Source organism: Aulonocara stuartgranti (assembly GCF_965226115.1).
Source record: "Aulonocara stuartgranti genome assembly, chromosome: 18".
Lineage (NCBI taxonomy): Eukaryota > Metazoa > Chordata > Actinopteri > Cichliformes > Cichlidae > Aulonocara > Aulonocara stuartgranti.
Genome location: NC_138954.1, coordinates 28,451,740 through 28,478,791, shown reverse-complemented (window position 1 = coordinate 28,478,791; position 27,052 = coordinate 28,451,740). Strand labels below are relative to the sequence as shown.

The window sequence follows — 27,052 nt, the reverse complement described above, 5'->3', positions numbered from 1 at the left end:
AGCAACGAAAGACGACTGCTGTCAGCATGTTTAGGAAAGTGGCAAAATGACTGCTCTAATGAAACCACTTGTCACTACGATGAGAGAGGTATTAATAATTCATCACATTTCTGACAAATGAGCTATCTGAAAAGCTTTCTGTTTAGCAACATGACTGTACACAGCTTCTGACGTAGCCCAAACCTGATAAACACCAAAGGCTCAAAATCAAAAAAGCTTTCTATCGTCTCTAAAATTCCACAGGCCTTACCTATCAGAACTCAAAAGCCCCAAAATGTTGCTTTTTCTTCCAAAGCATGTGGTGCCACTGGAAGAGTCTGCACATTTAAAGTAAGGCCTTGGTCTCTGGTTTTGATACCAGCAGTGAGTATTCTTCATGTTTTCAGTCTGCACCGTTCATCTACAATCCTTTGAGGGCATTCAATACAGCATGCTGTAATCACATTCACATGCATATGAGCTCTATTCTTTGACTGTTTACTGAATCTTATCTAGGAACAGTGTGCCGGCTATGACAGGCTTCATTTCCAGGAACTAACAAAATCATTTTTATGTGTGTAAATAAAGAGGTCATGTGAATGTCTTTATGCTCTTCTGTTTGTTTTTTTAAGAAAACAAGCATGGATGGTTCTAAAGTGACCTATGATAGAGCGGTGACAGTGCAGAATTGCCCCTTCCACTCGTCCCATGGGACAAGCTTCAGGTCCCTGAATTGGATAAACAGGAGAAGATGGATGGATGATTGGATGGATGATTGGATGGATGGGTGGATGACTCTAGCATGTCCTTAGTTGGGCTACAGATGTGACGTCCTAATGCAGTGAAACTAGTGACCCATTCTATGACTGTGTCACATTGTTGTTAGTCACCTTAATGACAATAATTTTACTATTCATTTTTGATGGACTATCAGTTACTATCCTTTACTTTCTCAAAACTACCACAACCAAACTCCATCGAGTTAAAAACAAGTTAATGGAAGATGCTGGTTGTGGTTGGAAACCCGCTTTCAAACATGACAACAAAGTATGGAGGCACTGGTTTTTGATATGCTAATTTTTGTCTTCATGCTGGAAATAATTAATGGTCATTAATAATTAATGAAGTAACTGCAACCATGCAACATGGGTAATTGCATGCAGCTCTCTTACTTTACTAAAGTCAGAGGAAACACTTTGAAAGCTACAAGCATGCAACACAATTTTAACTGCTGTTAAGTTTGGTCAGAGTTAGATTACAGGCTGGTGAGTCTTGTTTATTGGTCCTTACAGATCCTTTTGTGCAGCTCTGTCACTGTGACTTGTGCAATGTGGAAAATATATATGAGTTTCAAATTGCCTGGATTCACCTGCTACAGTAGTTCTACCAGTTCTTTGCCATCCCTCCAGCTGGCGATGCCCTAAAGGTCAGGTTAGTTAGTTTATGCAAAAAATAAATAAATAATAAAAATCATGAGAGCAGAAGGAAAACATTCAGTACTACGCAAGCTGCTGTATTTTAACTTCTCCATGGATGCAGTTTCTATGGGATCCCCACCTCTGACAAAATCTTCCTGCTAAATAATGACAGCCCCTGACTGCCCCCAATCTGTATGACATAGTCTAAAAGACAAAACAAAAATATAAATACAACTAAAGTACAAGTCTCTCAAAAGTCTACAGTTCTTAAGTGGGATAAAGCTCTTTCTGTCATATCCCGTTTTTACGGTAGCATTGAGAGTTCAGCCACAGTTTAAAAGTACTTTTATTGTTTTCTTCATTTGAATCGACAAATACAGTAAATTGAATCTTTTTTCTTTGTAGGCGTCAACGCCCTCGTGTACTGACGTTCACAGGTGATGTTTCATTGGTTACTCGTTGGCTGTTCAAGGTAAATCCTGTGTGGGAGGGGGTGGGGGAGCAGGAGGAGGAGGAGGAGGAGGGAGACTTCAGGAGCGGAGCAGTTCACGCCGCTCAGAGCGCAAGACCGCACAAAACCAGCCGGTGCACTCTTGCAGTCCTGGGACGGATTCTCATTGTACTGTCACCAATTTTTTTTCTTCCTAAAACTATTTTTTAATGGTTTATATATTTCACTGGATATGTTGGTGGGATTTTCAAATGGCATTTTCCTCCTGTTCTCCTGCGTGTTGCTGGAACCCGTGAGTACACTCCGCTTAAAAACTTGACTTTTCTCATGACCTGATCTTGGGCTCGCTGTCAAGATTGCCTGATTTAGCAGCGTAAGCTTGACCACGCAGGTCACTGCGATAAGCCAGCAAACGGGTTTAGGGCTGATACGCATGCGGTCCTCCAGAGGTGTGGATGCAGGGCGCACCGCTGTGCCCCCGTGTGCAACTTAATTCCGTTTAGCATGTGTGGATGACGGGACTAATTTGGGTGTTTTTTTAAGGGTTTATTTTTTTTTTCTTTTTAAACCTAAATTTTTGGAACGAAGTTCAAGTTCAGATAGTTCTTCGCTCCAGGTTTCTCTTTTCAGCAGCAAACAAAACGGTGGTCCTTGACTGGGATCGTTATTGAGGGACATTCATTGTCCTTTTATGACCAAGGTTAAGATGCATTACCAGGCGAAACAATGAACTTGGTTTCCCTTCAGGACACCATGGTAACGGCCCCATTTGTCTGCCTCTGCAGCCTCTCTGGTCCTCACCACGATTCTCTTCAAACTGTCTAATGTAGAGAAGCATGTATGAATCATACTGGAATTTAGATAAAATCCCCTACAATAGAACACCTGCACATCATCATCTGTGCAAACTCACAGACTGTTGGGCTCTTTAGCACATGAGTTTGATAATAAGAACGATGATTAGGCTGGTGAAAGTTTCCCTCTTTCCAACTTGCTTAAGGCTGCACTGATTGGTTAATGACAACCTGTTGTCTGGCCATCATCATGGGTAGGGTTGCCAACTCCCTGAAAAATAAATAAGGGACACCTCGTGGCCAGGGCCGGGCAACCCAGTTGTCTTCACCCTTCCCAGTGTGGTAGCTCTTTTTTTGTGTGTGTGAAATTATTTTTTAACCATTTGACTTGAATTTGATTTAAGCAGATGCATATTCTTTGTGATATGACCATATGGGAAACAAATGATCATTTAGCCATTTATTTTTAGCTCAAAATGACAACATTAACACAGTAAAACAGGTCTCTTTCTTAAACAGAAGCCTGTCATGCTTAACTTTTGAGAATATAAGTAAATCTTTCTTTAAAAGAACTCTGTCCTGCTTAACTTAAAATTATATAAATTAATAGAAAGCAATAGAACGAAAAATATTCTTGTAACAGTGCACATATAGTGCATTTAGTACAATTGGCTTCAGTTGAGGTATTATTTCAGCTTTTCTAAAGCTAATCAGCTGCTCCTGTTTGTAAACCCGCTTGTTCCCATGATTACGCACCTTAACTCATCATCATTATTCATCTATGTATTACTTTTATGTATTATTCATCTATTTGTTGTAATCATCTATCCTTGCAGTTGTTTATTACACAAAATAAATTATATTATCACACTTCTGGCCACATAGCGCTGATATTCACCGCACATGCCCATATTAACCTTAACCAGAGGGTTTAAACAACAAACCAGTGTTTACATACCATATCTGCTTCTGCCGTGGCCTGGTGGACAAAAAATTGGTTAAGGGTTCCCCGAGCTTTCACGCCCCTCATGTTCTTCTTGTGCCCACCATTAGAAGCATGCCTATGGAAAAAGTGCGCCGGCACACAGTGCAGTGCGCTTTATAGGTGTTATCGTGCACTTTCCCAGCCAGGTGTTTTCCTTTTCCCATTCCTCCCTGTACTTTTGCAGCCTTTTTTTTTCTTTCTCTGAGTGATCAAACATTGCTGCTCTAACGCTGGGCTTACACTGTGCGATTTTTGGCCCATTTTGAGCCGATTTTTGAGTCGTGCGACCGATTTGGTGATCGGCCCGATTTTGGCCTTCATCGTGCATCGTGTAGTATACGTGGGGTAACGAGAAGCGATTAACACCTCACGACCAGCTCCCGATCATCAATCGCTCGTGAGGGTGTCACCACAGCCGCTCACACTGCTCACGCGCAAACACGTAAACATCGGTGAAAAAGACGGCGCAGCACGGCTGTGCAGCGTGTGATCTGGACACAAGTGATGGAGGCACTTGTAGAACTTTGGAAAGTTCATCCGAGCCTTTTCGATGTGGCATCACAAAATTATCACGACCACAACAACCGTGAAAATAGTTGGATTTACACTGCTGCTCAATCACAGCTGCCTGATCATGTTTTTCATTAGCAATTTAGCAAAGTTGATGGTGGTGTGTCTGTGTGAGTGAAAGACAGAGAGAGCGAGCGACAGATTTTCTGTTATAACCTTCATGTTATGTTGGCACAGTGTGAGCACTCAGGTCGCATCAGAGCATCGGGCCGTATAGTGTGAGACCTGCATCGTGACCTGCAAACTTCTAACCCCTGCGAGTCAATCGTGCAGTTTGAGCAAGAGCTGAATAACGTGACTGAAAAAAATCGCACAGTGTCTGCCCAGCTTTAGGTGTACTGTCATCCGAGACGTGCACCGCAGTGTCGGCGTTTGTTTCCCTGTTGGCCATGCTTGTTGTTGTGGTCATCTGTTGTCTTCCGGTATTTTCTCCGCAAGCGACCTTTCCTCGACCAATGAGATGAACGGTAATCTGAATTGTCATACTCGAATTGTCATAAGTGTGCTGTCAGCTCATTGGTCACAAAGCAGGAGAGGGGCTGGGAATTATGTTTTCAAACAAAGCGTTAATTCCATTAACATTTATAGACTACTTTTGATTCTCACTGTATTACGGGACAAAGTGCGTCCCTTATTAGCTCAATACGGGACGTGTACTTTTGTTTCTAAATACGGGACGATTCCGTTTTTTAAGGGACGGTTGGCAACCCTAATCATGGGTGAAGTGATGCTGCAGAGCCTGCAGGTGCAAGATAAATCATAATCTAAATGAGGAAGTCATCTTCTGTATGGAGAGAAACTGGAGTCCTATGGGCTCATTTCATGGCTAACAATAGCCACAGAATACCGACTGATTAATGCGATAGAGAGGAGACTCATATATCCAAGTAAGAGCAGTAAATCTTCTGCTCCTGCAGATGGTCTGTATACGTCCCAATGGTAAATCCTCATATTTCACACCGAATCACTTCATAATTCCCAGTACATCATGAGGAATGAGGGATATAATGGAACGGGTCATCTCACGCGTCAAAGTTAAAGATTCACTTTTTGAAGTTCATGAAAAAAAACTTTGCAACAACATTTCCTTTAAAGATTAACGATTTGTCAAATGGTGCCGAAGTTTTTTTTGCATGCACCTGCACCCTGTCAGTGCTGCTAACACTTTTTAAAAGGCGACCACTGGCCAAAGAGAAGTATGTAAAATACATGCAAATACTCTCTTCACAGGTGTTTGCAGTGGCCACACAGATGTGCGACATGATGAATGAAATCGATAAGGAGAGGATCATATGCGAGGCTCAGATTGAAAACAGAACAACAGGTATGTCAGATGCTTCGTATGTGTTTACTACGAGCTACTTATTCTGTCTCATCTTAATTCACTAATGATACAAGTGAGCTCTGATTGAAGTGACACAGTGAACTCCAAAGACAACAAAAGCTGTCCAAGCCTCCCGTCTGGCTTTAGATTTACACCTTGCATGATTGAACACTGTTTTCCACCTAATGTCAGCCCCTTGTCACATATGCAGATTCAGTTACAGAGAAAACTGATCCCGTTTTTCATTTAAAAGAAATGCTATTAACAAATGCTTTTACAGTGCAACAGTGAAGCTCACCTGATCTGTAGTTTTTTTATGCTTTTGTTTTTTTGCAGCACATTATACACAGTGTGTACATGAAGATAGTTGTGTTTCATAGAGCCTCTGTGAGTGACTGAAACACTGTTGGAGGCATTATGGGACTCTGTTTGTTTCCAAGCAATGCAAAAGTAATTAAACTCTCATTATGTTTTTAATTTAAATTTGCAATAGGTTTAAATGTTGTCAGATCCTCAGGGTAATCGTGCAAATGTACCCTGGTAAGGAGATTTTTCATTGCGACAAACTGTTGAGCAGGTGCGCTGTGAAAGTGGCGTGAGCCGATTGTGCATCCCGGGAGGATACACACTGTGGAAAGACACGGAGATCTGTTGAATTCAAATAACAGCGTGTAACGAAGGGCACAGAGCTTTTTTATTAGTCATCGTGACAGCATGTTAACTCAGGTCATCTGCTGTTATGGGCCCAGCATGGCTGTAATGCCAGCTGACCTAAACTCACACGTATTGGCTGCCATGGGAACGCCAGTGCTCCGCCTTCACCTTAAACAGGCTGCTGTTTCCCACTTGAGGGGATTCATGTGTGAAACACTGAGCAAAATGTGAGCAAAATTAAGTTTCTCTCTATCTTTGGGCATGTGAGTTTAGGTAACATGCTTGTTTTTGGTCCCTCTCCTTCTTTGTCTCTCTCTAGGTTGCAGTAGGATCTGGGACAAAATCACCTGCTGGCCCAGTGCTGATGTGGGAGAGGTGGTAACCATCCTTTGCCCCAAATTTCTCTTCTTTCACTCCGAGGATGATCGCGAACGTAAGAATCAAGCTTGCAATATACGTTGCATATAGGTGTGTGTTTTAAAGAGAGTTAGAAGAGAAAAAGCACATTAGTTAATTTTACTCTTAGAAGGTTACAGTAATAAGTTAGTATTTAGTTATTTGACTAGAAAAAGTGAAAGCACATGGTAGAATCCATACATTTGTGGTGGAAAGTCACTGACACCTATTGGTAAATACATAGAGAAATTATAGAAGGTCTCAAAATGCCCATTTTTGCAAAGGTATCAGCATCAGCACTAAATTAAAGGGCAGTTTCTTTATACTTGCTTCACCTCCCCATCAAGCTTCATGGATGAGTAATCTTGCAGACAGACAGACGGACAACACTGAACATGCACCTCAGTGATTTCTTAAATATATCTGTGACTTAAAAAATATTTACAAGCAGAGTTAAAGCTGCTCTAAGTCATCTTTTGATATAAACAACAAATCTAATATCAAGTCATAAAAGTAAAAACGTTACCTGTAGCAAATGAATGCACAGATTTATCATCCATTCAGTCCCCAGTAGCAGAACGTAGAAACAGTCCGAGGAAATTTCCCCCAGAATTGCAGGAGACCAAAATCAAGCTCAGAGGACAGAAAATATTGGTTTTACTTTCGTCATGCAGACGGAAACAGAACTCAGTATCTGCAGAATGCAATGGTTTGCTATCATTCGCTAACTTTGTGTATAACGTAGTAATATGTCAATGATCTTTATTGCAGTGGTTGATGTTACAGGGCCACAAACCTGTTGACCAATTTTGAATTTCAAAGCCTTTATGTTTTGTATTTCTGGCTGTTGTCAGAGTAGCCTCAGGCTAAAGAATAATTTGCCTTCATCTCATCCAGTTTACTCTTAATGTTCTTGATTGTAATTTAGAATCTCCAACTAAACTACCATGTTTTGGGGCTGTGGGAGGAAGCCAGAAAGTATCCTTGCAGGTACACACAGAAAGGCCCCAAGAGGCTAGTGGCTTTTAACTTTTGACCTCCTTTCTGTGAGAGAACAGTGCTTTCCACCCCACCACCATGGCACTATTGTTGTAACCAAGGTGTGCATATGAGAATCTCAGAAAGCACAAATTGCCGCTCTGGAAAGCAGATGGGCTAAAGCAGGAGAAGACCCGGTGCCACTTCTGTCAGCTAAGAACAGGAAACTGAGACTACACTTTGCACAGGCTTGAAAAAAATTGGACAACAGAAGATTGGAAAAATGTTGCCTGGTCTGATAAAGCTTTGATTTTTGCTGCAGCATTCAGATGGCAGGGTCAGAATTTGGTGAAGACAACATGCAAGTCAACAGTTCAGGCTGGCGATGGTACAGTGGGATGGAGGACATTTTCTTGGCTCGTCACAAAGCTCAGATCATTTCAAACTGGTTTCTTGAACATGACAGTGAATTCACTGTATTAAAATGCCCTCCACCATTACTACATGTCAATCAATAGTAGGTAATGTAGGTGAACAGAAGATTCATGTCATGCACGAGCAGCTATGGTGTCAATATGGACCAAAATCACTGAGGAATGTTCCCAGCATCTTGTTCAGCTTGTGCCACTGACAATTAAAGCAGTTCTGAAGGGAAAAGGGGGTCCGGCCTGGTACTAGCAAGGTGTATCTAATAAAGTGGCCTGTGAATAGTCACCTAGTTGCTAAGATGCTTTAAAGTCTCTAAAAAATAACAAATCTATCTGAGAATTTTAATGTAGTTTGGCAAACATGCCACATTCAAGATAATAAAAACAATTTCAGTCTTAAAAAGCCTATAAATAGTACATCACATGATTACTAAGCCTTGTAATGCCATTTTTCTTTTTTATGTCTGTATCCATGAGTCTGAGATTAACCTGAAATTAAATGTGTATTCATGGAAACATGAGTTAAGCATGGGATATTAAAATGAATCAGAGAGATGCTGGCGTGCTGCTCATCTCGATCCCTCCTTAACTTCCATTTTGTTTTTATTGTTCCAAATATCCCTGCTATTGAGCCTGTGCCAGTATCATCACGCTCCATATCTGAGACCAGAAATAGAAATTATGGCGTGTCCTAGTGGCTCATACTCATGATGCTATTTTGGCCCTACAATCTCTTATCTTTTCTACCACCACATCTTGAATATCATAAATAATACAATAAAATTCAAAACAGTAGCAGGAAACAAGATAACAACTTCCCATGTAGACGCCATACACTCATTAAAGAGCCACACTGGTTATTTGTTCTTTATTTGGTGAAAGCCTAACAGGGAAGTTGTGCTAATTATCTGTAAAGGAAAACACTATCCTGGGAATTTTCTGGCTGAATTGCACCATGTCTGTACAGTAGTTCCTGGGAATGTACCCCTTCGAGTTTCCTCAACATCTCCATTTGTCAATAATCGCCACGTAGCGTCTCCTCAGTTAATCACGAAGTAAGAGTTGATGGAGATGTTTATTTGTAGTTGACTGGCAAAGGGGCTTTAATTTAAAATTGGAGCCTTGAGAAATGTATCAGGTACAAACAGCCATAGCTGTAAAATCCCAGGTGTGGCTCTTTATAAAGCTATGCTAATCATAAAAAAAGAAGAAGTTTGCAGTGGCTAAATTTACCACGCTTTGTGTAATATTTATTGGTGGTGACAACAAAGCTGCATGTTTGAGCTGTTTGTTTTCAAAAATAATATTTTCTTGATTTATTCGTGTTTGTAAAGTTGTGGTTGGTCCGTTAGCTCAGCTCCTGCTGCTGATAAGACAGTGAAAACATATGAATAAACCTCTCCCTTCTATATTTTGAACATAGTGGCCGAGTTGTAGCACTAAAGGAGACGCTATACACCGATCAGACATAACATTATGACCACCGGTCTAGTATTGTGTTGGTCCCCCTTATGCTGCCAAAACAACCCTGAACCATCGACGTTAGCAACAGATCCTTTAAGTCCTGTAAGTTGTGAGCTGGAGCCTCCATGGATCAGACTTGTTTGTCCAGCGCCTCCCAAAGATGCTAGTTTGGATTGAGATCTGGCCAAGTCAACACCTCAAACATGTTGTGCTCATCAAACCATTCCTGAACCATTTCTGCTTTCAGCCACAGCTATCAGGGGATACAGTTTCCATGAAAGGGTGCACATGGTCTCCAACAATGGTTTGATAGGTAGTACGTGTCAAAGTAACATCCACATGGATGTCAGGACCCAAAGTTTCCCAGCAGAACATTGCCCAAACCATCATACTGCATCTGCTGGCTTGCCTTCTTCCCATAATTCATCCTGGTTCCAGGTGTTCTCCAGGTAAGCAACACACACGTATCAGTCATCCACGTGATGTAAAAGAAAGTTATTCAGTTAAGGTCACCTTCTTCCATTGCTCCATGGTCCAGTTGTGGTGCTCGCGTGGCCATTGTTGGCAGTTTACAGCCTATACACAACGACTGATGTCTGTGTATTCTGACACCTTTCTATCATAACCAACATAAACTTTTTGGGCAGTCTGAGCTTCCGTAGGTCATCTGTTGTCCCCACGTGCATCAATAACCCTTGGTCATCCATGACCCTGTCGCAGGTTCACCACTGTTTCTTCCTTGGACCACTTGTGAAAGAGACTAACCACCGCAGACCAGGAACACCTCACAAGAGCTGCACTTTTGGAGATGTTCTGACGTTCAGTCGTCTAGCCATCATAATCTGGCCCTTGTCAAACTCACTCAAATCCTTACGATTTGAGGACAAAATGTTCTCTTGCTCCCTAATATATCCCACCTACTAACAGGAGCCACGAAGAATAGATGACCAGTGTTATTCACTTTATGAATGATGATATCAGTGCTCATAATGTTATGCATGGTCAGTCTACACCAGTAAACATAATATTTGAAAATTCAAATTTGATATCATGTTAGTACTACCCATAATATCCTGACTCCCCTGCTCCGAGTGCACTTCAGTCGTTAATTAAAGATGAATTTGACTAATAGCACTTTTGGATATTTTGTATAGATAGATGTATAGATGTAATAATAATATCATAAAAGTGAATTGTTTTGGTCAACAGGATCAAATAATGAAAATCCAGACTGAACAACACGTATGAATCCACCCATGTATTACCCACTTTCATAATGGTACATAGTCTCAGCTCTGTTCTATGTGCACTGCTTGTCTTTGGGAATGTACAGGACACTTTTCAGTACAGCATATTTGCTACGCCCACATTTAACCCCAGAGCCATTATCCGGTTCTATAACCGGATAATGGCGTGCGATGTCTTGCTACCATCTCCGGGTTGAATTGCAGGTTTCCTGAAATGTTGTCCAACAGTCTGGAACAGACGTTGAGGTATGTTTGCTAATATTTGATGGGTGTGCCAAAAGTCTTACCCTGTCAGCAGCTGCATATACTGTAAATATATATATATAACACCTGACATTTAAAAAAGGTGGAGAGCAAAATAAACGAGCTGCCACAGGTGTAGCGCACCTGCACTCGTACTTGTTAATGAAAACACTGCTTGTATCATATACTGAACCTGGAAAGGAGGTCCTATAGCTGTAATCTAGCCAGTACTTGCGGAATATGCAGAGTACATTAGAACATTTTGTACCATCGAGTAAATATCAGCTACATGAACACTCAGTAAGGGGAAGAAAGGTTGTGTGGGAAGCTGTTATGTGGCCCAGATGGGAGATAGTATGATATGAGAGCGGATAGCACTCCAGGGAAAAGACGGGGCAGATGAAGAATCACTGGATCTGTGGGGTTGAAGTCAGAGGAGGCATATTTCACAGACATGTCAGGAGGTTTACAGGATCAACAGCCCCCTCTGTGCAGTGTTGTGCTGCATTGATGTGGACCATATCAATTATGCAGCAAATCACCTTATCAGCACAGGTGTCTGATGGTTAAACCTGGTCTACATTCAGGTCATGAAAGAAGGACTACTGAAGTGATGATGAACGTGCATCACTTTCTGTGCAAGAAAGCAGGAAAAAAAAAGTTTACGTCATTGAACCACTGTGTATTTTTCCTGTTATTTAGTTGTCGAAAGCTCTTTAAGGCCTCGGCAGGTTACAGACACACGATGCATACATTCTTCTTTGTAAGCGTGTTTCACAGAATGTCATGAAGTCTAATTTAACCTCACTCCTGAGAATCGTTGCAAAAGACTGAAGGTATTGACACATCCCGAGCTATTCATTTTATAAGCCTCACACACAAAAACAAGCATTGCGAAACATGGCGCCATAGAGATTCGGGGTCATAAATTTAGTTGAGACAGAGTTGCCATTCTCATGAACTCTTTACCTAGCAGATCTAACACAAACATGCAGCCATTCATCTCTTTTAATAGCGCTCACCCTCTCTACAGGCTGAGAATGACAGAGTGCCCAGCTGTCAACAGGTTCACCTACATGCTGCAATGTGAATTTGACATGAAGTTGATTTATAATAATACTATGGATCAAACATTTGGATATACTTAGATAGGATAAGGCTTTGACTGTACAATACTGGAGGGAAAAGCCAAGAAGTAAAAAGAAAATAAAAATGATTATGGGGTGATGAGCTTGAACACTGAAAATCCTTGCAGTCATGTTTTGGGGAATGATGAAAGCATTCTTCTGGCAATCCCTCAAACAGGCTAAATCCAGTGGTGGCATGGGCTGAAACAGCAGGGGCTCAGCTTCGCCTTTGTGTCTTGTCATGTTGTTTGAGGAAGCTAAGCCTCCATCTTCTCTGCATTATGCTGCTCAGGTATTTGTGAGCGAACCAAATTTTGGTGCCAAATACATTCTAAGACTTTGGCTTGTTGGTCATTTCCCAACTCGGTGCTGATTTGATAGCGGCTGCGGAGTGATACGATTACGCAATGTGTGGAATGTCCTACATGTTGATTTCCACAGCAGCATTCAGGACGTGGATTAATTTGTCACCAGATCACGGAGCTTCCATTCTTTACTGGTAGGAAGGGAGATGAGGAAAGAAGTATGACATAATAAGAGACTGAACAAAAAGCACAGAGCAGTCAATCCATGCTTCAAGATTAGACGCTCATGAAGGGAGGGACATGAGTTTTCAGGTCTAATTAGTTCATGGATCCATTTCTAGCTTTCGTCACACTGTAAAAATCTAAATCCTCTCTGTATCATATGCCACATATTCTGCCTTTCTATTACATATGCAACAAGTGTAGAGGACGTAAATAGGACCCAAAAAGAGGCCTTTTCAATTGTTTTTGCTTTTGTTTTTCCACAAAACTTCGGAAATAGAAACTTTCTGCTGTAATCTGCCTAGCACTGAGGTCTGACCTGTACTGTACAGAGCTCCACTTATCTGTGCAGGGTCCTGCACTCAGCTAAGCAGATTTGCAAAAGTATAGACTTTCTATACTTACGTAGAAGTACAGATACTAGTGTTAAAAATACTCCAGAAAGCCTCTTAAACGTACTCACAGTAAGAAAGTGAAAAGTAGCTCCTTGAAGAACATTTCTACCACTTATTTTTGTGCAACACTATCTGAACCTTGTGCTCTATCATTGTAAAAATAAAATAATATTAGTAGATGTGAATATAAACTTTATTCCAGTCTAAATTTGAATTCTAATAAAGCTTGAATCAGGTAAGTAGAACATGAGCAGAGAAAAAGAAAGAAAATGAAAAAACAGCTCTATTTTGTGTTTCTTACATTGTAGAGGGTGACGTTGCCTCTAAACATGAAAGAGGTTAAATGGGAGGATTCAGCATGTGGGGAACCCTGAAATCAGTTGCCTCAGTGTGGGGAAAAGAATCATAAATCACAATAATTTCTATTGGGAGCTCCAGTAGATTTTCTTAGTGTACAGGCTGTGATCAGCTGATCTGCTGCTTCAACTGGATGTCAGCAGATGTTTTATGAGTTGTCTTGGCTGATTTCCATCCTCGACACTGACAGTACAGTGTGTATTCTGTCTTTTTTTCTAGAAGGTATAAAATTGGTATGAAGGTGAAATTCGCTGAATGAATCTCAGCATCATCAGCTTAACTTCAGATTCATCTCTGCTGCACTTTATGTAACCTAACTCTGACCATGAAACCACAGCCACTGTGCACCAGTCACACACTGTTCTTTACTTTAAACCCCTCACAGCAAACTAACCTGTTTATTCTGCAGAGGATTTTCATGCAACCTTTAAATAACACAGCGAGTCTACGTCAGTTTGTTTTGCAGCAGGTTTCACAATATGAAAAAACGTAATGTCATGTGTACAGACCAGATATCTGATTTAAAAATGTGAGAACTTACATGTAAGCTTTAAATTTCCAGTTTATCAAACACCACTGATCAGTCCTTATCTTTAGCCCCTCTTCTTCCTTTCCTGTTCTGTCTTTCTTATCTGTCTCCATCTCTGAGTGAAGTTAGCTCTTTCTTTTCTCTCCCTGTAAAATACAGCACAGGAATACTGGACCTTTAGCTAGCAACACACTGTGAGACAAACTGCACACAAACAGTTTATGTGTTTGCTGATGTTTGTTGAGCTGATAGCAGCGTTGGATTTGAAATTACCTGAGAATTAAAAAAGATCACTTCTGTGGGGCTAGCTAGATGCTGAAGTACCACAAACATAACTTATGGACACCTGCAGTTGTTCCAGTGTTGTGCCAAAAATAATAATAATAATAAAACAAACATATAAAAATGCAGGCCCACTTTAACCCCTGACTATGGCCCACACTTTTGCCTCTTTCATCTGTTTTATACCACATCCTCTGGTGATTAATACACAAGCAGGACTGCCTTTCATGTGTTTCTGTTTAGGCTCAAATAGGTTTGATGTTTGGAGGCTCGCAGTGACGAAGCTAAGCTCCATTCTCCTGTAGAGCAGGACATACATATCTATGTCTACAGACATATCTAATCTTCAGCACTTCCAATACAGAAAATCTCTGGCCTGCTGTACGCTACTCCGGACAACTACTGGACTCAGCTTTAACCCAAAAAGCTCTTGCTGTAATTTCATTTACTTCATTGTTCTCACAAGTTTGACTCTACACTTAATTTTAAAAAGTTCTATCTTTTGTTACCGCAAATCTGCAACACTGTATTTTGGTCATGCAGTTTTTTAATTGTCAGTCTAAATGCACCTTTCACCTCTGCCCTCTGTGGGCAGAACAGACCAAAATATCCCTGCTTGACTGATGGCCACCTGGTGTTTGTGTGTACAGCCTTCACATAATTAAGAAACAGATGGAAACAAGTGCACATGGGAATTGCCTCAGCATCTCTGAGCCAGTTGGGCGGCTGAGCCTCTTCAGTCATTCATTCTGTTTCCTTTGATTATTTGGGTGTATTCCAGGGAGACATGAGTCTCAGCATGTTTTAATTAAATGCAGTGGTATGTCTGCCCTGCAGCTCTTACAACTCCCATCTCAACAAGCACTTTATTGTACTGTTAAAGGATAGCAGGAAGAGCGGCGTAAAGAAATATCAATAATTTCCAGTGTTGTTCCTCTGTCCCTTTTCTCATTAGGTAACCTGTCAAAGACCTGCACTGCGGATGGTTGGACCTCAGTCAGCATGGACTCCTACATAGCAGACTGTGGATATAATCCCAACACCACCATGGATAGCCATGAAGTAAGTGTGGCAACTGGAACTTTAAGTGAAATGTCCCACACCTGATGACCTGTGTACTGAAACGTATTGTTACAGGAGGTATTCTTCCACGCCATCAAAGTGGGATACACCATCGGTCACAGCGTGTCGCTCATCTCTCTGACAGTTGCTATCGTCATATTGTGTCTCTTCCGGTAAGGTGATCCATCGTAACACTGCTTAATGTTCCCACATAAAGACAATCAAACACCTATTAAAGCAAGAAAACCCCGTCGATCTCTCATTTCCTGCATTTTATTGAGGTCTTACAGTCTTTTTAAACAGCAATGTAACTGGATTAAGTGGGAGAAGTCGTCCAAATGTGGGTGGGTGCAAGCAGTCACCAAGTCAAACCGTGAAGTCAGATCACTTAGATGAGCATCTGTTATTCACTGTATGCTCTGTCCTGACCTTAAGGTCACAAGGTCGTGGAGAAAAACGCATGTGAGTGATTGTTGGCGTAGATCATTAGAACAGGTTTAAGTGGCAAGTGTGTGTAGCGTCTAATAAACATCAGCTGGCTGTGCTTGCATTTCAGGCTGTTTGTGTGTCGCGGGCTAAACAGCAAGCGCTGTGTTTACTCTTTGGGTTTTTTGACATGTGATCGGGTTTGCATCCTGGAGCGGAGACGCAGGATGTTGGCAGCGCCTGCTGTTTATGTCGGGGTGCAGATGTGGCGTTCATGCAGCTGAGCGATACTTCATCGCAGCTCAACTGTCCTGCTGCGTTTACGCAACTCACCCCAGGTCATCGTGTCACGGGGAAGGTATTTGTTTGAAAGCAGGCAAAAGAGAGAATTTACATTAGTGACATTTTCTCAGCACCCCCTGCTTCTCTCCCCCTACACACCGATTTGTTCTTGTTTGTTTCCTTGCTCCGCATCCCTGATAAATATTATGTCCCTGAAAAAGCTACATCCAAAGTGGGAGACATGCAGAAAGCCTTTCATGACAATTGCAGGGTTTAAATGAATTGTGACATTTAGATAGCAGCACAGCAGAGCACGGTGGTAGGAAATTACAAGGCGATAATCGTGTACACTAAGTGCTTAGAATGGCTGCTGTCCTGAGCTGAAACGCACATCTGTTCTGTGCTCATCTGAACTAAGTCAGTGAAGTTTCTAGTGCATATTCTCTTGATACACGCTTTTTTTCTGATGATTTCCGAGACACATGAGGAGCTCATTCATTGTAACCAGTCGGGATGCATTAGGAGTACTTTGCCTGTTCATTTTCTGTGTATTTGTATTCTTCTTCAGGAAGCTGCAGTGCACAAGAAACTACATCCACATGCATCTGTTTGTGTCTTTCATACTGAAAGCTGTGACTGTTTTCATCAAGGACGTGGTTCTGTACGAAGTCGGCGAGACAGATTGCCAAGCATCTGTGAGTACGCCGTTCACCGTCCTTTCTCTTTGCTGCTGAAAGCTCTGCAGGATGATTTTTCTATTATTGAACTGGTTGCGCGAATTGATTTCCCTCTCTGCCTAACTGAAGTTCGGCATCGTTGCTCAGCAGCCGCTTTCCCACTCTGACTTTAATGCTTTGTCTCAAAGTTTACTCAGCGTTCTGGGTGTAGCAGTGTTTGCCGAGGCACTTCTGCTCTTAAAATGATGTTTCCCTTTTCATCTGTGCACCAGGATGTTGTGAGAGTTCCTGTTTGCCAAACATTAAGCCTGAACTTGAACATTAAGCCTGAACTACAGACAGCTTTGTCAATAAATCACATTCAGAGTGCTGTATTGACTTTATTACCACAACATGCCACAACGTCATAACTGATAAGTTAAGTATTTAGATAAGCTCCTAGATGTGGCATTGCTCCCTCTTATGTGATTGATCAAGTCACCAATGTTAGTGCTGCTTTCTTGCCACTTTATTACCAGAGAGGACTGGATCAACTCGCTATAAATCACCCGCTTTACTATATCACTAAGTGCTGTTGCTTAATGGCTGAGTTTAGACATTTCTCCTTCAGGGTACACCGGCTGCCCTGACCTAAACACAGCTGCTAAATATCTCACAGATTTCTAAACTCCTCAGTGAAAAAGCAAAAACAAAAGGAGTAAACTTTTGTTTACTTGGTGTAAGGCGCACTGCTTAGCTTGTAAAAATACAGTTGGGGTGAAAGCGGAAAACCTCGTGCAAAATAACACAGAGAGTTGCAAGAACACACATTCCTAGTTTTAATCTAACCCTGGAAACAAATCAAATGTTGTGTCACCACTTCATTTATGTGGATAACTAACTATAGACAGACCTGATAAATTGAAAATATGTCCTGTTTAAATTATGTCATTTCAGGACATTATAAAAACCTGGTCTTTAGAAGGTCTTAAAATACAACCTAAGAAGAAATATGAAACATGACATATTAAATACAATTTAAACCAAAATGCAAGATGCAGTGTGTGAAAAATTAACTACACCCTTACTGCTTCCAATTAAGGAAGGAATTACATGGATAGGTAGACTGTTCAATGCTCAGAAACTGCAAAAAATCCAAGGGCTACATTTTAAACTCAATAGACCTCAGTTAGTGTGTTAAATGTTAAAGTTCATGACAGTATATTTAGAAAAGGACTGAACCAGGGTTTGTAAGTATTGTCAGGACAAAGCCTCTTTCTTTTAAAAACCAACTGTCAAGCACGGTGGAGGAAGCATTATGATTTCGGCTCGCTTTGCAGCCACAGGACCTGTGAGTCAACCATGAACTCCTCTGTATGCCAAAGTATTCTAGACTCAGATGTGAGGCCAACAGCCGAAGCCTGGCTGAAACTGGACCATGTAACAGGATGATGATCCCAAGCAGAGCAACAAATCTACAACAGAATAGCAGAAAAAGAAAAGGTTTCAATAATTACAGTTCAGATCTCAACCTGACTGAAATGCACTTGTCATGGTTAGTGCTGTGGGGCAGGCAGGAAGGAGGACCCAAATGCAGGACTCACAGACGGAGGGTTAAACTTAACGCGCAGCTTTATTCCTGGGAAAAATCTCGAATACAGAAAACAAAAAGCGAAGCATAATAACTAGAGCTAACAAACTCAGGACTCAAGGAACTGGAAAACAAGAAACCTAAACTAGAAATCAGGAGCTACGGAGACTAGGAACACAGAGGAAACGCACAGCACTGAGGAGGTGTGTGAAGGTTAACGACGTGACAACAAGAAGGGGAAGACTGAGGACTAAAATACACAGGAGGATCACGAGAGGATGGAGAGCAGGAAAAAAACACAGCTGGAGCAAATCAGACATAATGAGACGAGGGAAGATGTCTGTGAAGGTTCTCAGTCATCCATCCGAGGGAAGGCAAAACTAGATACACTGACGTAGGACACAGACTATGAAAATAAAACAGAAAATACGACACGTACACTCAGACACATGACTGACTGGGGAACAAGAGAATAAACCCGAGGGCAGAACTAAATCTAAGAACTAGAAATCACAAACCCAGAAGAACTAGAGAGCTACAAATGCAAAACAGAAACCGAAACATGGTTATAAACCAGGGTGAAACCAAAGATTACTAATCCCCATCCTCTCGTGATCCTACCAGTGTATAAGGACCCTGACAGCACTACTGGGACCTTAAGAGAGCTGTGCATAAATGAATGCCTGCAAACTTCAATGAACTGAAGCAATGTTGCACAGAAGAGTGGGCCAATAACGTCAACCCAGCAGGACAGAGAGTACCAAGCAATGTTACATTTGATAACAATGAAGAACATGGAAAAATAATAGAACAACAGTATAGTTTGATAACACTGAAATAAAACTAAGTTGCAAACATATGCATTTAATGTGTATCAAGTGTGATTGTTTATCTTAGATAAGTGAGAATGACCCTGATGTTAGTGGAACAGAAGCTCCCTGACAGCGTTAGAGAGGCTGGTTCTGTGTAATGTTTTACACTGACAGTACTTTGTCTGTTAAATATGTTAAATATTCACATTGTTCTGAACAAGAAAACAAATCCTATAATTTTTTTAGCTTGGCCCACGGGGACTAAAACTGGCCTGGCTAGTTTAAAATGTCTAGTCTGTTATGTTGTCCTCATCTTTTTAAAGGTCAATGCATTTCCTCTGGATATACCTTTAAAGTGTGAATGTTTTAGGTAAAAAATACATCTCTGCAGCCGTGTTTAACGTGATATGAACGAAAAGTTAAGTAAATAATGCCATCAGAATTGAACCATATGTTGCTGCTGTACAATAAGGCAAATTCCACAGTAAAAAGGATTTATTTTAAACTTGATATCTAATACAAGCATCTTAGGACACTTCTGCAAACAATGCTGGTTTTAGTTTTGAAACCTTGTTCAAGTGTGCATGCAGCAGGACAAAACTGAGACTTTTGGAAATAATGGTCCAGGCACCCACGTGTGCTTCCTGTTTATTCGTCTCAAAAGCTAATCTAACACATTATGGATCGGCTTACAAATCTTGTTGTGATGTCATCTTTCTTGTGTGGGTACTCCACTCTGCCACCTGCTCAATTATATGCTTTTAGCAATAGCTGCAATTCACAATCATTAGCTGAAAGTGCTTTATGTTGTGAGGTATAACCAATGTTCCCTCTAATTTTTCATGTGTCTGAGCAAACACACAAACCTCCTGAGCGGTCCCTTGGACCACTGTGAGCAACATTAGACGTGTGCACTGTGGTCACGCCAGCATCGAATCCATCCAAGTTACATGGTTTATTAAAATAATCAAATTACAGCATTTACATTTATGTTAGACTACTTTTAATTACCTGCTTTAGCCCACTTACAATGAAAATAAAAAAAAAACAAAAGAAAATCTTGAAAACAAAACTTTCTTTTTTTCTTTTCTTTTTTTAAAATAAAGCTCTGACCAGTATTATGAGAATGAGTCTGAGAGAGAGTCCTGTAACTCTCTGTCTGCAAAATACAGTAAATAATGACAAATGTTGGGCAATTAATTATATAGTTACTTCTTCAAAAAAGTAACTGAGTTATGCAAACAAAGTGTTTTGCAGCTGTTTACCTAAAAATGCAGTCAAGGCAATTTTTAAAAAATAAACATTTCAAACTATTTTCAGAACAATCAGCTGTTCTGCATCAAATTTGATGCCACACAAATTATTTGTGCCACTCCAAAAATAATTTCTGTCCACTATGAGATAAAGGAGAACAACAGCCTGATACCTGCAGGCCTGACAACAGGAGATGTATCACTGCTGTAACACTCAGCAGTCGCCTCATTGTTCTGACACACACAACAAAACTATTGACTACACTACACACTGACTACACACTAACTACACAAGATTTGCGCTAAACGTCGCAAATCTCTCACATCTCAAAACACCGCCGTCACTCCTAAAACTCCCCCCTTCCTAAACAACAAAATGCCATGTTGCCATATCATTTTTTGATTGGTCGACATGGTACATTTTTCCACCAATAGGAAAGAGTGGGGGTTTTTTTGGTTTTGTTTTTGCTCATAGGCGGAGAGTGCTTTCAAGCGTTTTCCTTATAAAATGCTGTTTTTACCGTTTCTTCCTGCAGTAAATATAAACAACGACAGTATTCAGGAAAAAACCAAACATTGCATATTTTTATCATAACTCTGGTTTTACGTGGCCTATCAACACAATTTAAAAACTGGTATAAAGTCCACACTTTTTCCGTCAGTTGTTCCGTCTGTCCTGCTCCTGCTCTCTAACCTTAAGTTGTTTGCTTAGCTCAGCTGATTAACAACTTTAGGCCGTCTTGATAGTGAGAGTGGAATTTTAGGCTTCTTCTAGTTCTGTTTAACTCAATAACAATATTTGCCTGAAAACATTTTCCCATTTGGAGTTTTAAGTTATGGTGCAGACATTGCAGTGGGTCAGTGTGGTTTCTCCTAATATTGCAGCAAGGAGCTTTAAACTTGGGTTTCAGTTACATTTACTGCAGATTACAGATCTAAATGGTCAAATACTCTGTCAGTATAATCAGCCCAACTACAAGATAGCACATGTGTATTGACCTTTAATTGCTATTTTTTGTGCCCTTGGGATTAGTTTGCTAAAAACGTCCTCAAGTAACCTTTTGAATCATTTAAATGGAAATAGATTTATATATGTATCTACATTCATTTGCACATTTCTGGTAAAGCCAATAACATGTTAATGTTTTTTAGGTGGGATGCAAGGCAGTGATGGTTTTGTTCCACTACGGGGTCATGGCCAGTTACTTCTGGCTGCTTGTGGAGGGCCTCTATCTTCATGCTTTGTTAGCTGTGTCCTTCTTCTCTGAGAGAAAGTACTTCTGGTGGTACATCCTCATTGGGTGGGGTAAGTGTTAGCTCTCATGCCAGTTATTGATGAGTAGGCTTACAGGTCACTCTCAGAATCTCATTTGCAAGGGGATCGGATGTGTCCATTTGTCTGTAGTGTCAGTGCAGCCATCAGGCAACCTGAATGCCTTCATTAGTCTTTACTACAACCACTGGATCTGTCCTGAAGCCTATTGCAGCTGGCATAAGGCAAGAGGCTGGATACTTCCTGGACTGGTAGTTGGGCCTTCACAGGGCCAAGACAGAAATCATTCACACTTTCATACTTGCAGCCAACTTAGACTCATCAGTTACCCTAACATGCATATCATGGGACTATGGGAGGGAACTGGAGTATATATTATTTTATGTAAAAGAGGTTTAATACATGCAGCTGCTTCAGAGAAATACTGAACTTTCAATCTGCACATGAATGAGTTTTCCTTAGTTTAGCAGCAGCAGGCGGCTGGCACCCGTCCTCATTGTTAGAATTCAGTCAAAGAGTCCAGCAATGCTTTTGGAAGGCAAATAGCTTTATGTATGTATGGCAAACGTAACATATAAATAAATTAAATTCTTTGCTGAACTTAGAGATCAAACAAGTAGACCTGAACTGCTATATTTCAATTTCAACAGCAATTTGGTCCCTGCTTTCATCAAAATTCATATATTCATAAAAAAGTTGCTAGGTGGAACCTTTGAGGAGTTTCATCTTATTTTCAGTTAAAATCTGAAAATATTTTACCTTTTGATCCTTCAGTTGCCTTTGACGTATATATTCAACAATATTTATTTTCCCTTCACAGTGAAATAAATCTAGAAATAGGCTTGAAATGTTGTGTCTGCAAGCAGGAAAATGGAAACAAGCCTTTCCCACAGATACCCAGGATGAATCAGTATTGGCACAGAGCACACATGAGTCGTGTTAAGAATGATAAGATAAGATAAGATAAGATAACCTTTATTAGTCCCACACGTGGGAAATTTGTTTTGTCACAGCAGGAAGTGGACAGTGCAAAAGTTATGAGGCAAAAATTTGAATACAATAAGAATAAATACAGTACACAACTGTACAGAATAGAATAAAATAAAATACTATATACAAGCATAGCTAAAAAGCAATATTGCTTCAGCTGTAAACACATTCATAAGATTAACAGTGTGCTCATGCCCAAATGTGGTACAGATAAATAAATAAGTATATAAAATAATCTATAAAATAAATCACAGAGCTGATCATTTCTCTCTGAGAAACAGAGATCATTTTAATGTTGAAATAACTTAGAGGTAATTCTGTTTGTGTTGTAATTTGTCTGCAGGGGCTCCGACCATCTTTATCTCAGCGTGGGCGATAACGAAGGCTTTTTTAGATCACCCTGGGTGAGTTCATCTTCATCATGTTTTCTTGTTGATTAAAGTGAAGTTATCATTTGGGATGCACTGATTGTGAAAGTCTTAGCCAATACTGATGCAGATATTAGAATTACAGTTCTGTGCAAAAGCCTTGAGCCATACTTTAGATTTTGCTCTGAAAATAAGTGCAGCGACTTTTTGAAGCGTGCATACATCCATGGAAATATAAGAAGAAACCAGAGTTTGTATCATTGTAATGATTTTCAATATTTGGTATGAACAAACTCTTAGTCAGCTTTCATGTAATTTCTTTAAGAAGTCTTCATGAAAAGTCAAAGCTCCTCTTCTTTCATCCATTACAAAGATTAACAGCTGGTCTTCGGAGCAATTTTGCTGCCTCTATTTACAGTCCAGTGATGTTTTTTTATGATCTCTTATTGAGAACTTCTTGTTTGCATTTCCTTTTTTCCTGTCAGATGCTGGGAGACCATTGATGACGGCCCTTGGTGGATCATCAAAACCCCCATTTTAATCACCATACTTGTGAGTCAGTGCAGCTCTTTGTGAGTAACATTCCAATCTCAGCTTAATGCAAAATTAACCAGTCTGCTACTTTCGTGGCAGGTGAACTTTTTCCTCTTCATTTGTATCATCCGGATTTTACGGCAGAAGATGAATTGCCCAGACATTGGAAGAAAGGAGTCCAATCAATACTCGTAGGTATTCAGTGCAAAATGTCAGCATCTTGATCATAGTGCAGGTTGCAGTCATTTCTTATCAGGTGATGCTAATTTAATTAATTTTGCTGCTGTTAGGTTTTTATTTTGACTAAGCTCTTGCACAGTGACAGATACTCGACTCTGGCCTTTGTGGACCTTAACACGGCTGAACATGAGCTTTCTCTTTACTTTTTTTTCCTCCCATCTCATGTTTTTAGGAGACTGGCTAAATCAACTCTGTTGTTGATTCCTCTCTTTGGCATAAACTACATTATTTTTGCTTTCATCCCCGATGACATTCACCCACAAGTGAGGATGGTGTTCGATCTTATTCTCGGGTCATTTCAGGTAACGTCCCTGCATTAAGTCTGCAACACTTTCCAAATGGTGCACAGAAGCAGGCAGCACTACTTATAGATGAATGTGCGGCTTTTATGCTTGAAATATTGTGTTTTAGACGAAACCGCTGCCGCAAGTGGACATCCTTTCATTTGATTGCAAAGTTTTATGAAGATAGTTTGTCAGATGGAGCAAATGAATGCTTGGTTTTGCTGACATGTTTAACTTTGTACGCTTGAATAACGAGTTTGCTCGTTTGCTGAGCATTAAATTGAAAGTAAACTCTGAGAGCAAAGTGCAGTGATGGAAGCTGTGCAATGGAAAGTTTTTCTCAATTTATAACCGTTGTAGTTCAAAGTGATATCTCCTGGGAACATTTCCCAGGGGATCTGGATGATAAACTTGCTGTCTGAGCCTGAAGTTGGTCGTCATTTTACCATCATTATTCATACGCAAGTATTTTGAGTGTTTCCCCAGCTGTGCGATCATACTTATATTTATGTGCAACAACAGCTCTTACAGGGCGGAGTGTGTGCGTGTATGTTTTTTCCCATCTCTTCAACAGGGTTTTGTGGTTGCTGTCTTGTACTGCTTTCTAAATGGAGAGGTGAGTAAATTCTAACAAAAAAAAGCTCTCTGGGATAAATTAGCTAAATCCTGTGTTTCATGCCTGCTTAACGATGCTCCTCGTTCTGTTTGTCTACCTCTCTGCTTGTCCTGCAGGTGCAGTCGGAGATTAAGCGTAAGTGGCGCAGGTGGATGCTGCAGAGGTTTCTGGGTGCTGATACTAAGTACCAGCAGCCCTCCATGGGCAGCAACGGCAACAACTTCAGCACCCAGATCACCATGATGACCAAATGCAGCCCCACAACACGCCGGACATCTGCGTGTCAGGAGCGCCTCTCGTCCATCTGATATCCAGTTAAAGTTACTGTCGCTCTTTGATTTAAATCCTTAGGCACTGAATGTGTGGCTCGCATACGCTGTTGCCACAGGATCGATATTGGTTACTGAGTATTTTTAGCGATTGCCTGTCAAAAATTGAGTGAGACTGAATTTTTCTTGCCAGAATTGAAAGGTAAAACCGCTGTAATGAGAGGCCTTTGGTTAGGGAGGTCTGCACCAACAATCTGGTTTCTGATATTTGTATGAAAGCCAATGTCATGTGGAAATATGTACAGATGGGCTCATACTGCATATTAGTGCTTTGTTGATATCTGGAACTGGAAAAGGCTACAGGCAAGTTATAAAAAGTTGGTCCTCAGTGTAACAATAATGACAGTAACGTGCAAAGAGAAAGCTCTTCTTAACCCTCATGGACACTGAAGTGAATTCAATGTCCTCTGACCAATAACACCAGAGACAAGCTGCAAGATGTTTATCAAAAGGGTGTGTGACAGAGGAGGTCTCCAACCACTAATGGCCCATGTTGCTTAAGGGAACAATGGAAGCAGCTTTATTGACTGTGTCAGGCTGCTGTGAATCTAAAGCACAGGCAGTGCAATGGAGGTTCCTAATGCTGCCTATGACAGTTTTATTCAGGGGATACTCTGCTGAATTACTGCCAGCTAACATTCCAGAGGAGAGACTGAATCTTCTGCTTGTGAAATTCAGTTCAGATTACAGAGGCTTTTAGTTTTTGTCTGAGTGCGCAGTCAGATAACAGATGGACCAGCTGTATTCTATTAATCCACAACTTACAAGACTGTAAATAAATACGCAGTAACAACAACTTACTTCCATTAACTGGATTGCATGGATAGTTTATTCCGCTGCATTTATTTTAAATGTATTCATCTATTTTATTTCTCTAGTGAGACAAGCAGGTCAAAGTTTTCATTAGCTGTAAAATATCTTGTTACTTACAACATGAATCGGCATGCTCACGGATCCCAGACTTTTCCCACTGGTCCCACACAATAGTCTGTATATAAAAGATGGAGGGGGCCACCGTGACATCGCCTGTGGGTTGGTGAACTCCTGTTCTGAAGTGTCAACTTTAACTGTGGCTGTTGCAATGTTGGGTTTTTGAAGGTAGAAGTGACCATATTTACACAAGGATTATTAACTAATGCAAGCAAGCTTTGCTAGCAAGTTGCATTTGTAAAACGCGTGGATGCATAACACAGAGAGATGCATAAAAATGAATGTTAGGCATACAAATATAATAACAGGATATCATACACCGAAACTTCTTGGACTATCTGGTAGAACTTTGTGCAACAGCACAGACACGGTGTAGACGTCCACTTCAGTGACTTGAATGAGCTGAGGTGAGGCCTGGCAGAGAGTTTGTTGGCACCGACCTGCCACTCAGCTGACTACGGTCCTAATAATGTATTAAAACAGAGATTAATACAATGTAAATGAGCGAGGAGTTTTAGAAAAACAAAATCACCCCTTGTACATCAAAATTAGTTGAGACATTCACGTTTCCCTCAGGTTGTAACAACATGATTACTCAGCGTTCTTCATAATCAGGTCAAAGTATTTATTTTGCCAAATTAGTTAATTTGTGGCCAATTATAGGCAACACTTATAGCTTCAGCTGTCGTTTCTGTTTAGTGCTAATTGAGAGATTTGAGACTAACACGGTAAACATTTCACCTGCTGTTACGGGGAGCACGTTTACATAAATGCTAGCGCTGAGCACCGCCTGCCTGGCTTTGGAGCTCACTGACAATTTATAAAGCTAAAAGACATCACAATTGTTGGCGTCACGTTTACATTGCCCACGCATTTTCTGCAGAATAGTTTTGTACGCTTACATGTTCGGCGTCAGATTCCGTCAGAGTCATGCTGGTGCTTATTTTAGTTCCAGTTTTTGTGGTGTGTGTGTGTGTTGTAAACTGAAACTGAGGTAAAGCTAACCTAAAAGTACCTCAGACAGGGAGCTAGTGATGTGGATAAAGAGTTGGTTTCTTGTGAGTTTTACGGTGATGCTCTTTAGTGCTCAGGTGTCAACTGGAAATAAGTGTTTACATTTGAAAGTACTTCCTTACTCGTGATATTTGCTTACTGTCAGTGTAAAGTTGACAGTGTCTCTCTTGTGTTGCCATGTAAATACGTTATTGAACAAAATGTTTAATGAAGTTGAATAAAATCATTTGCACTGTGAGGACGG

General features: G+C 40.7%; 1 protein-coding gene across 1 annotated transcript; it reads left to right on the top strand.

Moving 5' to 3' along the window:
• The first annotated feature begins 1,900 nt into the window (after window positions 1–1,900).
• LOC309693184 (vasoactive intestinal polypeptide receptor-like) lies at window positions 1,901–27,046 on the top strand. Its single transcript, XM_082512198.1, has 13 exons — window positions 1,901–2,140; window positions 5,428–5,521; window positions 6,495–6,608; window positions 15,104–15,210; window positions 15,286–15,383; window positions 16,487–16,613; window positions 21,383–21,536; window positions 22,837–22,897; window positions 23,347–23,413; window positions 23,495–23,586; window positions 23,808–23,937; window positions 24,494–24,535; window positions 24,652–27,046. The coding sequence occupies exons 1-13, from the start codon at window positions 2,081–2,083 to the stop codon at window positions 24,841–24,843; spliced, it is 1,338 nt and encodes a 445-aa protein (XP_082368324.1). The 5' UTR covers window positions 1,901–2,080; the 3' UTR covers window positions 24,844–27,046.
• The last annotated feature ends 6 nt before the right edge of the window (window positions 27,047–27,052 follow it).